The sequence below is a fragment of the Scophthalmus maximus genome, chromosome 18, assembly GCF_022379125.1.
Source record: "Scophthalmus maximus strain ysfricsl-2021 chromosome 18, ASM2237912v1, whole genome shotgun sequence".
NCBI classification, from domain to species: Eukaryota; Metazoa; Chordata; class Actinopteri; order Pleuronectiformes; family Scophthalmidae; genus Scophthalmus; species Scophthalmus maximus.
The window spans coordinates 2,937,814-2,951,470 of record NC_061532.1 but is presented as its reverse complement, the minus strand read 5'-3'; the positions used below and the strand labels follow the sequence as shown (position 1 = coordinate 2,951,470).

Sequence of the window (13,657 nt, the reverse complement as noted above, 5' to 3'; positions counted from 1 at the left end):
TATCCAAGTGTGTGTTTTTGCATGGCCCTTACCTGTGGCCTCCTCTTTGGTGGTTATCTCCAGTATGGGGCCGTAGGTCCCGTAACCTGCCTGTGTGAACGCCCGGATCTGGAACACATAGGCCGTGCTGGGCTTCAGGTTGTTCACGGTGGCCGACGTGGACTTGGACCTCACCGTGGAGTAAATCCGGTCCTTCTGATCCTGTGAAGAGTAAAAATCATCTTTTATTTTTTTTTACCAGCTGGGCAAAAAAAACAAACCACCAAACCACCAAATGCTGTGTGAAAGTCCAGCTAATTATTTACGCAAATTGAAGTGTTTTCATCTTGACGTCTTTCAAAAATATGGCAGTTGTACTTCAGAGGGCGTAATTACCTGCACTGTGTGAATTAATTTTGAGTGTGGTTTAACAATGTTTCATTCAACTTGATACACAGGGAGGCGATTTCATATGTAAAAATATGCTAATTCAGTAGCCACTGTAATATTCAATCTATATTCTGTATAATCTGTATGTGAATGGCTTATTAATACGTCATTCATTGGATCTGCAGAGGCCTTAATAAGAGACAGGCCTGTCTTCCTAATGTTCCCTGTGTTTAAGTATAATTTTCCAAAATTTTGTAAGGTGCATTCCTGCTTTCTTTGCCGTTGATGCGTCCTCAACACTTCCCCCTGTGTTAACTTGTTGTGATAAATAATAGCAGCACTAATTACAGCTGCACAATGGGAGAGTCGTGTCATGTACACTGCCGCTCACTGAGTTACTGCTTCCAGTCACAACTTAATTCCAGTTGCTCCTACTTTGCTGTTCCTTTTAAAATCCCTGTTAGGATCAGTGTCAGTGAAATGTAAGGCTTCCAGCACAGATGTTTAATATCAAAACACTTCCAATGGCTTTTTAATTGGCTGTTCTTGGTAGACTTTTAATGTGAAATGCCATAAGGAAGAAAGGTGTATTGAAAGTAGCTTACAGTCGGAATTGATTTACTAAGGGAAACCAGTATTTCTGTATAAGAATATGACCTTCTGTGGAAATTTAGGATACATTTGTCTTATAGCACCCTCCACCTTCACTTCAACTTTTGAAGCCAGTTTCTTGGAGATATTTGAGATGTACTGTATGATGTTAAATAAGTAAAATACATTGGTATTATTTTCAGATTACACTTCATACTGACTGTAGATTACTGTGACCCACACATTTTCATTAAACTAACAGTTTTACCATTAGATGCCCCGCCACACAGAGAACAAAAGCACTTAAGGTACGAAAATATCTTCGCCACAAAGGAATCTGTTCGGATGCAGAGTCCGCACGTATTGTGCACTTTGTTGTCGAACTGTAAATGCTTTGCTCGGCTCAGAGCCCAAATGGAATGCCAGGGTCTGTTAGGGGTGTAGTCGTCGTTTCCAATTTTCCACTTTTACAGCTGGGCAGACCACAGCCACAGTATGTGACACAGGAGACTGATTTGTCAGTGAGTGCGAGGGGCTGTGGCCAGCAGGACTGGCATCAGAGCTCTGCTGCCCTGCTTTTGATTTGCTGGGTTAAATTCGCTCCATTAAACCTTGCTGTAAAGAGCTGATGTGATCAGACTTGCAACACGGGCAAGCAGCGGTATAATCTATGTGGGAGGGGAAAGGAGTTAACAGTGACAGATTGCTAATTCTGGCAGTGCGGCAGCCACGGATTCTGTGTGTGTTTGTGTGTGTGTGTGTGTGTGCGCTAATATGTGCGTGGGGGTGGCTGTTAGGGACTATAGCCTGATTAAAATCTTATGAGCATCTCATTCATTATTGCAATTATGAGACAAAGAAGGTACTTGCAGAATCTTGTGAATTCCACTCACAGCAGCATGCAGACAGAATACAAAATGGAGAGTCGGCAAAAGTGAATGTGAAGGATGGAAGAGGAAAAAAAAAAGGTTTCAGAAAGACACCGGAGATGAGAGACAGATCGACTGAAGACTCACCTTTTCAAAGTACTTGATCTCGTATTCTGTGATGACGCCGTTGGGTTGCTGCGGCTCCTGCCAGGAGAGCTGGATGCTGCGCTGTTGCACTTTCTCCCTGATGACCTCGCTGACCTGGGATGGAGCTGTTTAGACAAGAGCATGTCAGTGAGCGAAGGGCAAGCCCCCTCTGCACGCACACACACCGCATACAGCGGGCCACAAATCGGCCCCCGCTGACTCCTCCGCCCGACGCTCAGAGACACTGGCGAAACACACATGAATATTCACGGGATTGCTTTTCGAAATGTTTGCACCCCCATGATCGAAATTTCAATTACAGTGCACACGGCGGAAGGTAGCACTGGCCTAGCCCGTGGAAAACTGCAACATGTAGATTATGAATGACAACTCGGTTCAATTAATTCCAACATTTCCAGCAGAACAAGCAGGCACTTACTCTCCCTGGTGACAGAGCGTTTCAGAAAGTCTCTCAGAGGGAGAGGGGTGTACCTGTAACCCTCTGACACCAGTCTCGTGCACACCGATTATCTGCGGCCCTCTGACTGACAAATCTGTCTGGCTGCCACATTTAGAGTTGCTAAACATACAAAGTCGTGTTTTTCAGCTGTAGGGAAATGATTGTACTGAACTTAACAACCTTGCTTGAACCCACATTTGTGCCGAGTAATGCCATTTACTTTAACTGCTAATGCTGTCGCTGCAACAACTAGCGCAGCAGCTGCTGCTACTACCACTGCGAGTACACTACCACAGTATTCATGCTATTGCTGTAGCAGCAGCAGTCACTGCTAACACATTTCTGATTTTATTGCCAGTAATAACACGCTAAGCTAACCACTACTAATGCTACAACTACTGCAAATGGTAACTTCTCCTGTAACTACTAAAATCTGCAGTTACAATTGCATGCAAGGTGGGAATAGTGGTGTGCAGAGATTGTATTAGCTTGGAGCTTTTTTTTCCATAGCAACTTATTGCTGCTAGGAATGAAATGAAAAAATATTTAAAAAAATAAAGATTTGTCCAAATGCTAAAATGCTTCATGCAGCTGAGGGTTACAAGTGGAAAAGTGTAGCTGAGCAATATTTCAGCTTGTTTCCATGAATTAGTATTGAGTAAAATTCTGGTTTGTTTTTCTTGTGCAGCAAAAAAAGGCCAAATTCTTTCTTTAAAAAAAAAAAAACGAACATTCGAGAGTTACTAGAAAGTTCTCAAACCTCGTTATTACTATACACAGGCTAAACTATTCTTAATTCACTAAGAGGAAAATAAAAGGCCACTCTAAAGATTTGTCATAACAAAGACCGACTTAGCAGTTAGGACCTGGCTTTGTAAAAAACTGTTGGTGCAAACGGCTCCTGGAGTGCGTCATTACTGCTACTAGTCCTGCAGCTGTGATTGCTCCTTCTAGTACCAATTCCATTACCTTCACATCATCACCATCGTTATCTTAATTATAATCAGCATCATTTATACAGCACTATTCTTAAGGACCCCAATGAGGAACAAGATGGCAAGCTTTTTGGATTACTAAACCACACCCCAGGGATACAATGCTTTCAAAAGATATGCTTACTGCAAATCTGCACACTAAACAGCCCCAAAATCCTTTTTTGTGAACACGCTGTGAAAACTTGATGACTCATGCAAAACGCAGTGTCTTAGCGAGTTTGAAAAGCTAGCTCTGGGACGACTTGGACTCCAAGGTAAGGGGCCACTTGACTTCGCAAATCAGCAAAGTGCTATCAAATGAAAGGAGAAGCTTATTGGTGAAGACTTGGCACCAAATAGGATGTGAATTCTTAAATGACACTGTAATCACTTGACTTCAAAATGCTCATCTTGAGCAATTTACAAATGATGATGAATGAATTCGTTGACATACCATTTGGCAGAGTAGGATGTTCCTGAATCTGCAAATTGTACAGTCTCAACCATGATTCAAATGACATTGATATCCTATAATTGTTTTGATACGGAACAACAACCAACAAGAGACAAAAGAGTGCTTTCCTTGGACAGCTGCTGAAGTGCTGACGTGTCTGCACCATGCTCAGTGATCCGGTGCGAGTGGACCTCTGCAGCCTTCACGCAGCCTGACCTCAGGTTGTTTTAAGATGGCCTGCTACTAATAGCTCTGGCTGGATTAAAACCTCATTAGGCTCATCAGCATTCCTGACAGTGAAGCACACAAGAGCAGACAACCCAAGACCTTGTCAAAAACGTGCTGTTGTGACATGTCCCCTCATGATCCACCCAAAACACAGGAACAATGAATCCTTTCTCATCGGAGTCGGGCCGGTCAAAGGGACGATTGAGTTTTCTCTCCCGAGTCATAACAAGCAGTTATTGCAGCTTAACTCCATCCAATTTGGATGCTTTCTCTCCCCCCACCCAGACAATGCCCTTGAAATATGGACCTTTCTCTTCCAGCATCTAATTCTGGTTTCAGTTTATGGGCACTAAATGTTGCTTCTTGTCTGTGTTTACTGCATCAATCTGACATTTGCTGTCATGCCCTGCAGATGTATACTTCTGCCCTGCATGTGCATATAGAGGGACACTCTTTCAGGATATATATTTGCACGGTTTGGAACTCTTGGACTTAAAGCTATACAAATAAATACAGGTAGATATAAATATTTCTATTCTGAGCCAATGGAAATGCAAGCTGTTTCTATGCTGAGATAACACATAAGTAACTATCTCTGGCAAAATCTTACTGTACAAAGAATTGTTGTGTAATCCTCTGTTTTTAACATTCTGACACAGATAAGTAAATGTTATACAACATGCTGCATCATAGCCAGATCTCCTACTGAATGAAAAAGGCTATCTTTTGTTGTCTGCGTGAGGAGCTTTTTTTTTAAAGCCCTTTTTTCAGATCAAGTAGTTTAAAAAGAAAAGGAACCACATGCTGTTTTTAAGAAAATTAAAAAAAAATTAAAATACAAATCCAGTTCTTTGTATTGCTGTATTGTCCTTTTTCTGAATCCAAAGTCTTAAAGAGAGGATTACTTGTGGACTCAAATGATTCCCTTTGATAAGCTTGCATCACATCACTATGAAGTTAAAAGGGCACATTCTAGTAAGTCGGCATTGAACTTCCATAAATTGGAGGACTCACAAGAGACTCATCAAAATTTACGCAGCAGAGGCAGTGAAATCCTGCAAGGGGACATGTTTCAAAGAAATCTGCACTTCCCATGATGCAACCCAAGTATGGGGCAAGCCCAAAAAATGCTAGATCCCATAAATAGATCTGGCTTTTTAGTTTGACATTTAAGATATTCTTTTTTTTGTAGGACAACCCAGAAGTTATAATCAACCTTGTTCTTTCAACAAAAAGCTAATGAGATATGACTTTAACATCAAAAACACTACACTTCCAACTTGTGACTTGATTTAACAGAAAGTCAGCAATAGTTTCGATGAGCGGACGTATGAACGCAAAAGGGGGGTAAAGGTGGTCTAGTGAGTGGATTGGTTACTGTGTCACATCTCTAGTCTCAATTTGCAACCCTCACAAGTTGGATATTTAGGTAAGATATGAAGTTGTATGTTATAAGATAATAAAACATGTATGTATCTAACCAAAAACTCAATCAAAAAACCTTAATAGACTTTAAGGAGGAGGAAACCGGAAGAACAAAAATGTTACATTGTTTACAGGTTTTTGAAGTCATTCCTGCAGAACTCTATGGGTCTTAAACTACCATTAAACTGCAACAAATTCCAGAAATGTTAGATTGCTTTCGGCCAAAAACAAAACCTTAATCCCGTTGCCAGTTAGCACGCGTATTTTGGTACTTTTTTCCAATTTTCGCCTTTGACTTCCTGAAATAAAATTTTTGACATATACATATCCATAAGAATTTGAACATCGCTTTACTGAGTAAAAAATAATGTGTTTCTTGCTGAGAACGGCAGCACTCTTCGCTGATTTAAGTGGCAGACGTTTTACTGCCTGAGATTAGTTACTTTCCCACACATCTTCTCTGTTCATAGTGCGACGCAGGCTCAATCACCAGATCTGCCCCATTTACCCCCCTTTGGCCTGCAGCTGTAGTAGCAGTGGCTCAGTATAGCGCCGCCCCCTCCTTCACTCCCTTACCGCCACGGGTGACAGGCGGCCGGGGGCCCCATGTTTCCAGAGAGATCATGAGATCAGTGAACGGTATTAGCAGACGCGTTCTTCCGTGCTATAAAAGGGGGCTCATTCCAGGAAGGTGATTTTCAGAATGGAGAAGCAGCATTCTCTGCCAATGAAGACCAGAGTTTTGGGTTCATTCTGGGAGAAAACTGCTTCTCTGGTTCTTTCTGGCTCACTCGGGAGGCACTTTGTGACAGCTTTTAATGACTGACTTGACATCATGGACACCAGAAGCAGCCAGCCACTCTCAGACTTTCAACATACCTGTGGGGCTTAACATGGTGGAAAACGGTATAATTGTTATGCCAGTCTTAAAGAGGCTGTTCGGAGAAACGTTTGCGCATTCATTTTGCAATATTAGAAAATGTGTTAGTGACCCTGAAAAGCTCCTCCTTTAACGCTAACTGATCCAGAAGCCATTCTCCAATGTGCTCTGCATTTGAATATCTTTTGAATACATTAGACAGTGCGTTTTTTAATATCCTCTTCTTTCACTCAGCCGGCTGATTCGTCTCCGAGGCGAAAAGCAGAGAGGAGGTTGTTCATTACATAAGAGTCTTTCTCTGCCTCGACCGTATCAGTGCTTTAAACTCATACATGAATCAGTGCTATTTTCAGGATGCGCCTGTGTTACGCCTACAGAACCATCTGTGTTGAGGTGCAAAAGATTGTTGCAGTTTTAAAAGGTTTTTTTTTCTAACAGGTTTTTAATTTGAACAGGAAATCTCAATGTCTCCCTGAGAAAAAAAGAATATCCTGAGGGCACAAGGTATAAAGCTCATCTGACAAAGGCTGGAGATAAAATTAAGCAATAGCTCACGACAGGCCGTGGGATACGGTCATCGAGCTCTCATGAGTTTACTCAACTTCACTCCGACGCTACTCTCGTCTACTTCCGTCGTTACTACCTCAGTCGCGGATTGATACGGACCTCTGCAAACTGATTCGACGTCAAAGCCGTGGTATATGCTCATCACGACACAGCTATGAACCAATCAGATCGCTCGATTTGAGCTACCCGTTTTATAATCACTATTAACTCTGCATAATGGATCATGGCTGCCTTGCGTGGTGCGCCATTTGTTCACATCTTCAACAATTAACGCTGCACATCACATGGACGTCAGGGGCCGTGTAGGAGGCAGATTCCCGTCATTGTCACAGTGACGTTGATTTGACTGCCTCACATATCCACCCTGGCACCACGATCACTTATTTTACTGCGATCTCAAAAGCAATTTTGACTTGGCTAACCTCCTACAGTGTTGCCATGTTATATATGTTCACTACGATCTGAAGTCTGCTGTGTGCCCTGTAGTGGAATACTCTAGTAATATGTGTGGTATATGCAGAGAACGTACTGTAGCAAGTATGTGAACAACTACACACATGGCAAATTTGGTTGTCTACACACACTCGTGGCTGAAAAGTGTGAATATATGAACAGACACGTGGGCGTATTGGGTTCTATAATATTTTCAGAAATTGAGTTTTCTGGGCAACAACTGACACTGTGTTATTAAAAGCTAATTTCAGACATTAATACAAGTTATTTCATCTGTAAAGGCTGTACAGTTCAGGTTCAAACATCATGTCCACGTACTTATACATACTCAAAATCATGCTTGCTGCTCTCCATTTTATTAAGTATTTTACTATTTGACGGCTATTGGTTCATTTAACATACTGTACAGGTCCAGTCAGTTTCCTGTTTCACCGCTACAGAGCTGACTATTTACAGCTCAGGGGGGTCTGGTTATTTTTTTCATAGCAGCCTGTGAAAAAAAGAAAAGAGTGGCGGTGGTTTGGTCCCAGGCCGCGCTGACACTAACGAGGTGCGACATGATCAAGATTACCTCTAGTTGATGTTGTGACTGCCAGAACCGAGCAGAAAGTGACTGATGTTAAAATGCTGGCAGCTCAGGAGACATGGACGTTTTAAGGAGTGGTCTCTGCGTGATCCTCTCAAAAATGGGTACTTGTTGTGGCAGCCAAGAGCATCTCTTTGCTCCCAAAGCCTGAGCCCAGATAATCCTAATGACATCAACACGAGTTTTCTCTTGTTTTATTTTCTCAGACATTTGAAAAAATGACTCAGAGGTGCAATTTCCCTTTCAAGTCAAGGCAAGGCAGTTTGGTTAAGTCGTGCTCATGTTTCAATGAAAACCATTTCAGGTGGAATGTGAAGACTTCCCTCCCACGAGTTGAGAAAAATTGTATGGGTCGCTGAATTTAAAGGCAGATATATATCCAAAAGGTCCCCCACACCTTCCCCCCCACCCCCTCACTTTCCAGCACTGTGTTTCAGTGTCAAACTGCTGCCTGCTCCTTGTCGTCGGCTCCCCGTGCAATCTTCTCACGGTGGCAAATGTTTGTCTCTCCCCGCACGGAGGATGCAATTTACATTTTAAGACAGCGCAATCATTTCGCCAAATTTCATGTGACCTCAGCTGGTTTTTACAGCTGCAGCGCCTGAGCTTGTTTGTGCGTGGGTGAGTGGGTGTTAACATGCCTGTGTGAACCCAACATAAAGTGTGTGTGTGTGTGTGTGTGTGTGGGGGGGGGGGCAACCTACCTCGAGTGTCTAACTATAATATGAATACAACTGTCTGTCTGCCTTCCTAATCCAAACTGTACATGTGTTAATCTGAGGAGTCAAGGAATTGCAGTGTTGATTGTTATGTTTTTTGGGATTAATGGTCCAACTGCATATTATTTCAGTAAGAAATTAAAGCCACGTCATACCCATTTGTCAAGTTCTTCAGTCAAAATGGTGATATTTTCAGTTCAGGGAAATTGTTACAATGGTGTCTCCTAATTTATTAGGCACACCTAGATGAAACTAACACAACAAGCTAATAATTGTTGTTATTTGAATGTTCTATTTTTTAATGAATATGTTTGATGTGTGGATTTATTTAACTTATTTCAATGGTCATTATAGAGGCTTAAACTTGTGGAGCTGTTGATCTTTATAACATTTTAGCCTGTTTTAGCTCATTGATTGACAGGCAGCTGTTTTCAGCAAGACAGGTCTAACAAATCTGTAATCCTGTCCCATCACTTTAAAAGCCAAACTTACGCCTGTGTGTCATCCAGTTTGATTCCGTCACACCAGCCGGACACAGCAAAAGTCTGTGTCCTGCCAAACAAAGAATGGCAGCATCATTCTGACAGCCCGATGATTCCAATTCAACGCAAACTCTTCAGTTGAAGAGGCATGAAAATACCCTCGGACCAACTGTGTGCGAGGAACCGCGGCTTGGTAGAGGACGGCGTGCTCGCTGCACAGCAACGGCGGTTAATGGCAGGGACGTCTTTGGTGACCATGCAGGGGAGGGGGTCAAAGGTAACTCTTCTTTTTTAAAGCAATTAGCTATGCCTGATTTGAAGGGGACCTGGTGGGGATCTTTCACGTTCTATAGGGCTGACAGCTCCAGAGGTGATGGGATGATTATTCATATCAGATGCTTTCACAGCTGACAGCTCAACACAGCCCTCATATCCCCCCTCATTATTTTCCAGTTCAAGGAGCCCATGATGATATATAAGCACATCCATTCTCCAAATCAGCAGAGAAGTATCAAATCCAATTCTCCCTGCTTCTCTCTGCTTCAGAGCAGTTTTTTTTCCTCTTAACAGTAACAGTCAATGGTGAGGTCTGACAGAAATGTGCTAATCAAATGATGGTGGGATGTGTTTGGCCATAAAAGGAATAGCAGTAGATGTCAATAAGAATTTATCCAGTTGATTGAATCCCCTCTTGAATTCCCCAAGCACTCAAGCAAGAATTGTTTTTTTCTTTTCTTTTCCTTTCTTTTTTATTTGAGGGGGGGGAGTTTGCGTGATTTGCTGAGTGCATCACCCACACTTAACAGCATAAGTATAGGCCTGTGCGCAACTGTGAAGCCAGGAATCAGAATCACAGTGGAAGGTCATCGAGGGGAAATTGCATTCATTCTACACTGACATGCACACACAAGGCACCACTGTGCATGATTGCCCCTCCAATGCCTCCTGGCAGTGAGTTCATTTGAACCTGCACTGGTTCCGCACGCTGCATGCACACGTATAATATGAAAATGCCATTCAGCAGTGTAACAGACGCGGAAATCATCGGTCAGCTTTGTTACATAATTGTTGAGCCAGCGGGGACTTATTTAAGAAGCACTCGGCTTTCCTGTGTCAGTATCCAAATTAGGGAGCGGGCCTGGCAGCCTATCATCAGTGGCTCTAAGCACACTCCCTGATTTCTTCAAGTCAGCTGGAACTGGCTCGGCAACAGCCATATTTATTTCCCCTCATGTAGGGCAAGAATAGAGTGATTCCTCCATTGTACCATGGGGTAAATTTACATAATCATATAGCAGCGGTGGTGAAATGATGGGCTTGTTCACACTGGGCACTAAAATGCATCTTGGTGTGATGCTGTCACACATGGACAGGTCTACAGGCACAAGGGTGAATGCAGCCAAAATGCATGCCGGAAAAAAACAAACAGTGTAGGTCATTTTAGGTCACAGCCAGAGCCCAGCCGATACTGAGTATTGGAGGCTGATACTGATAACTCAGATCAAAATATCAGTTGTATTCATATGTATATATTCATTAAACAAACATTGTTAAAAAAAAAACATGTGCTGAGTGGGAAATGTTGCAACTGTTTCAATAAACGTATCAGTCAATCTATGTTGAAATATATGATTTTCTTTGTTTCAGTTGATAACTGATCAACTGTCAACATGACCACATGGTAAAGGCCAATCTAGGCATGGTTTTTCATCACACTAATCAAAATTATTGATGTCTCCATGGAGTAGTTCTGAATGATTTAAGTCCTGAAGGGCTGTATCAAACCCAAGACACTGAAGGGACAGCTAACTACATATGAACAGTGCCAATTCTTTTGACGGCTGACACATTTCTTTTGTCAAATGGTCAAATGCCAAATCGCTCATATGGAGAAAATTTGCCACAGCTGACAAAGAAATGAAGCCCTCTAGTGGTGAGGAAAGTTAGAAATACGCTTCCATTGATAAGAAGTGAAGAGGGAATTTGAAAACATGTACAGGAGCTGATTCATTTCCTAGATACCAAGCCAGACTCCCCCTTCGATTTAGCTCCCAGGGTTAATCTCCGTGGGCTCATTCAGATTTGAAGGCTCAAGCCGAAATTCTGAGGGACTCGTGACTTCGTACTGTCGGCAATAGCAGAGCCACGGCAATCCTCCTCTCTAACTCCACTCCCACTTCGAATGTGTGTTTCCCCCTTCTCTCAGTTTTTCCACAGCAAGCTTAAAATACAATGTGATCTCAGGCAATCAGACATATTTTAATAGTGCAAGGTGAGAAATGTAATTTCCTCCTGTGTCTTTCAGGAACCAGGTCGTGTTGTGGAAGGTCGCGATCAGCTCGGCAGCTGGGAAACACACCTCAAAGAACAATGACATGGATCATAAACTAAATGTGTGTTGCAGCCTGCTTGAGCCAAAACCGCATATTTACCGCACACATAAAACTGAGCCTCTTAATTTAAAAAAAACAACCTTAACCGTTCACAGAAGAAACGCGGAGCCCAGTTGTCTGTAATAAAACGTTGCACGCTGCCAAATAAGAGCAGTTGTTGGCTAACTCGGGCATTCGTAATTATTGTGACAATACACAGCAGGCCAGCATGTGTGTGCAGGACGTAATGTGATGTGAGGTGGCGTGGCGGGACGGAGCTAAACGCTTCAGGGAGGTCGCTGGAAACAAATGATGGAGGTCAGAAATTGAGGGAAAAGCTCTGTGAGTCTGTAAATAAACCTTGCATTTGTTCACAGACCATTTTCATCTGAACCCACTTAATCAGGCGAAATCCCCAAGAAGCGCCCGGCTGCTGATACACGGCCTGATATCCTTGTCCTTAATTGCCGAATTTCCTGATCTATGCGGTGCTCTTTGCCTATGCGGCCCGATGAAGTCATGAAAACATGCCATGCTTGTCTAAATCCCTTTTGCTGGTGAGCTGTGTTATAATGATGCTATCTTACCCCGGCGCAGCACATGGACTGTCAGGGAGAATCCACTGCGATACAAACAGGCGCGGGCCAGATGAGAAATGAAAGCGCCGATACTTGTTATAATGTGCACGCTTGGCTTTGCTTATCCGCTGCCTCGCTGACCTTTTTGCTACGAGCAGCTGCAAGGCATGTCTTTTCAAATACATGACCAGGCTGAGCAGAGCTACGCGTGTGCGCACACAGCGGCGTTTATGGTTTATCTTAATAAAACAAAAGGCCGTGGAGTGAAAAGGCACAGGGCCGATTACGGCACGAAACCCCGCGCGGTGACTGTGGATATTTACAGGCGCCGCTAAGCAGCCAAATGGCCTTCCACCTCTTTGCTTCCCTTAAATGTCAAAGCACAGCCTGAGGGGCCCTGCGCTCCAACCTGAGACCGTGATTGGACATCTGAGCTCACCGGGGACTGATAAGTGAGATAATTCACAAAAATGCACTGTGCCGCGCGCACCGGGTCGGAATCCTGAGGCACCGCTGTTATTTTGAGGTTTCAACCCCTATAGTCACACTTATCTGTGGCTTCACACAGAGGCAGCCGCTCCGAACGACGTTCCTCACTCCCTTATCGTCAGCGAATGAATCCAGTGTTTGGCACACAACGGAAACAATTATAAAAATTTCAAATTAAACCCGCCGCCGCCATTTTGCAGAATGTGGGGACGTAATATGAGCACCGAGGGCTGGCATCATAAACATCCATTTATTACAGAAATATCTCTGTCATCAGGGCAGATGATCATATTAATCAGCGCTCATATGCTCTTTAATCACAGTCTTGGACAGGCTCCATCCCGGGGAAATCATATCCAGGGCCCCCTCCGGCCGCCTCTGTAATTTAGCACGGAGCAGTCTCTTCCAACACGCTGCTGATTGCCAACAGATCTGGGGCAGGCGCGCAGCTCTCCAAGACACGGCGCAGTTAAATCAGATCAGAGTCTGAGTCGGAGACAAGTCCAACAAGCACTGGAAATGACCCTGCTCAAACCGCCGTGGACAGCTGCGGAAGGTGCTGAATGTGAGCCCCCCCACCCCCCCAACCCCCGCCCCCCTGAGGCTGCTGAGCACCTTGAATCTGTCAACATGTTCAGTCCGTTGCCAGATTCTGTACGCAGCCATGTGTCGGCACATTGCGCTTGGTCGCTGCGGCGCTGCGCCGGTGTTCTGATGACTTCAGACCGAAAACAATCTCATCAATCACAAGTGGGACGAATCTGCAAGAGTGCAAGCGCACCTCACGCCAGCGAGATCACCCTCATTAGAAAGTGAAAATAGGCCATGTTGAAAACGACAACTGAAAAACAAGTAAAAAAAAGCCAAGTAAAGAAACCCAGCTCCACTGGACCTTCAGGTCAAACTCTGGAGATCTCACATATTCGATCTACAGAAAGGATGAATCCCGAGGAGTTATGTGTAAAATGAACAATCCACGAGCAAGCACAATATCTACAGTCAGGATGTGGACCG

At 43.6% G+C, this 13,657-nt stretch overlaps 1 protein-coding gene across 4 annotated transcripts in view; it reads right to left on the bottom strand.

Moving 5' to 3' along the window:
• epha7 (eph receptor A7) overlaps positions 1-13,657 on the bottom strand; it is an 83,102-nt gene that overhangs the window by 20,999 nt on the left and 48,446 nt on the right. For all 4 annotated transcript variants that reach the window (XM_035618151.2, XM_035618153.2, XM_035618152.2 and 1 more), the window contains exons 6-7: positions 1,977-2,101; positions 33-201 (exon numbers count right to left, since the gene is read on the bottom strand). In XM_035618151.2, the coding sequence (XP_035474044.1) occupies positions 33-201; positions 1,977-2,101 (294 nt within the window). The remainder of the gene's footprint in view (positions 1-32; positions 202-1,976; positions 2,102-13,657) is intronic.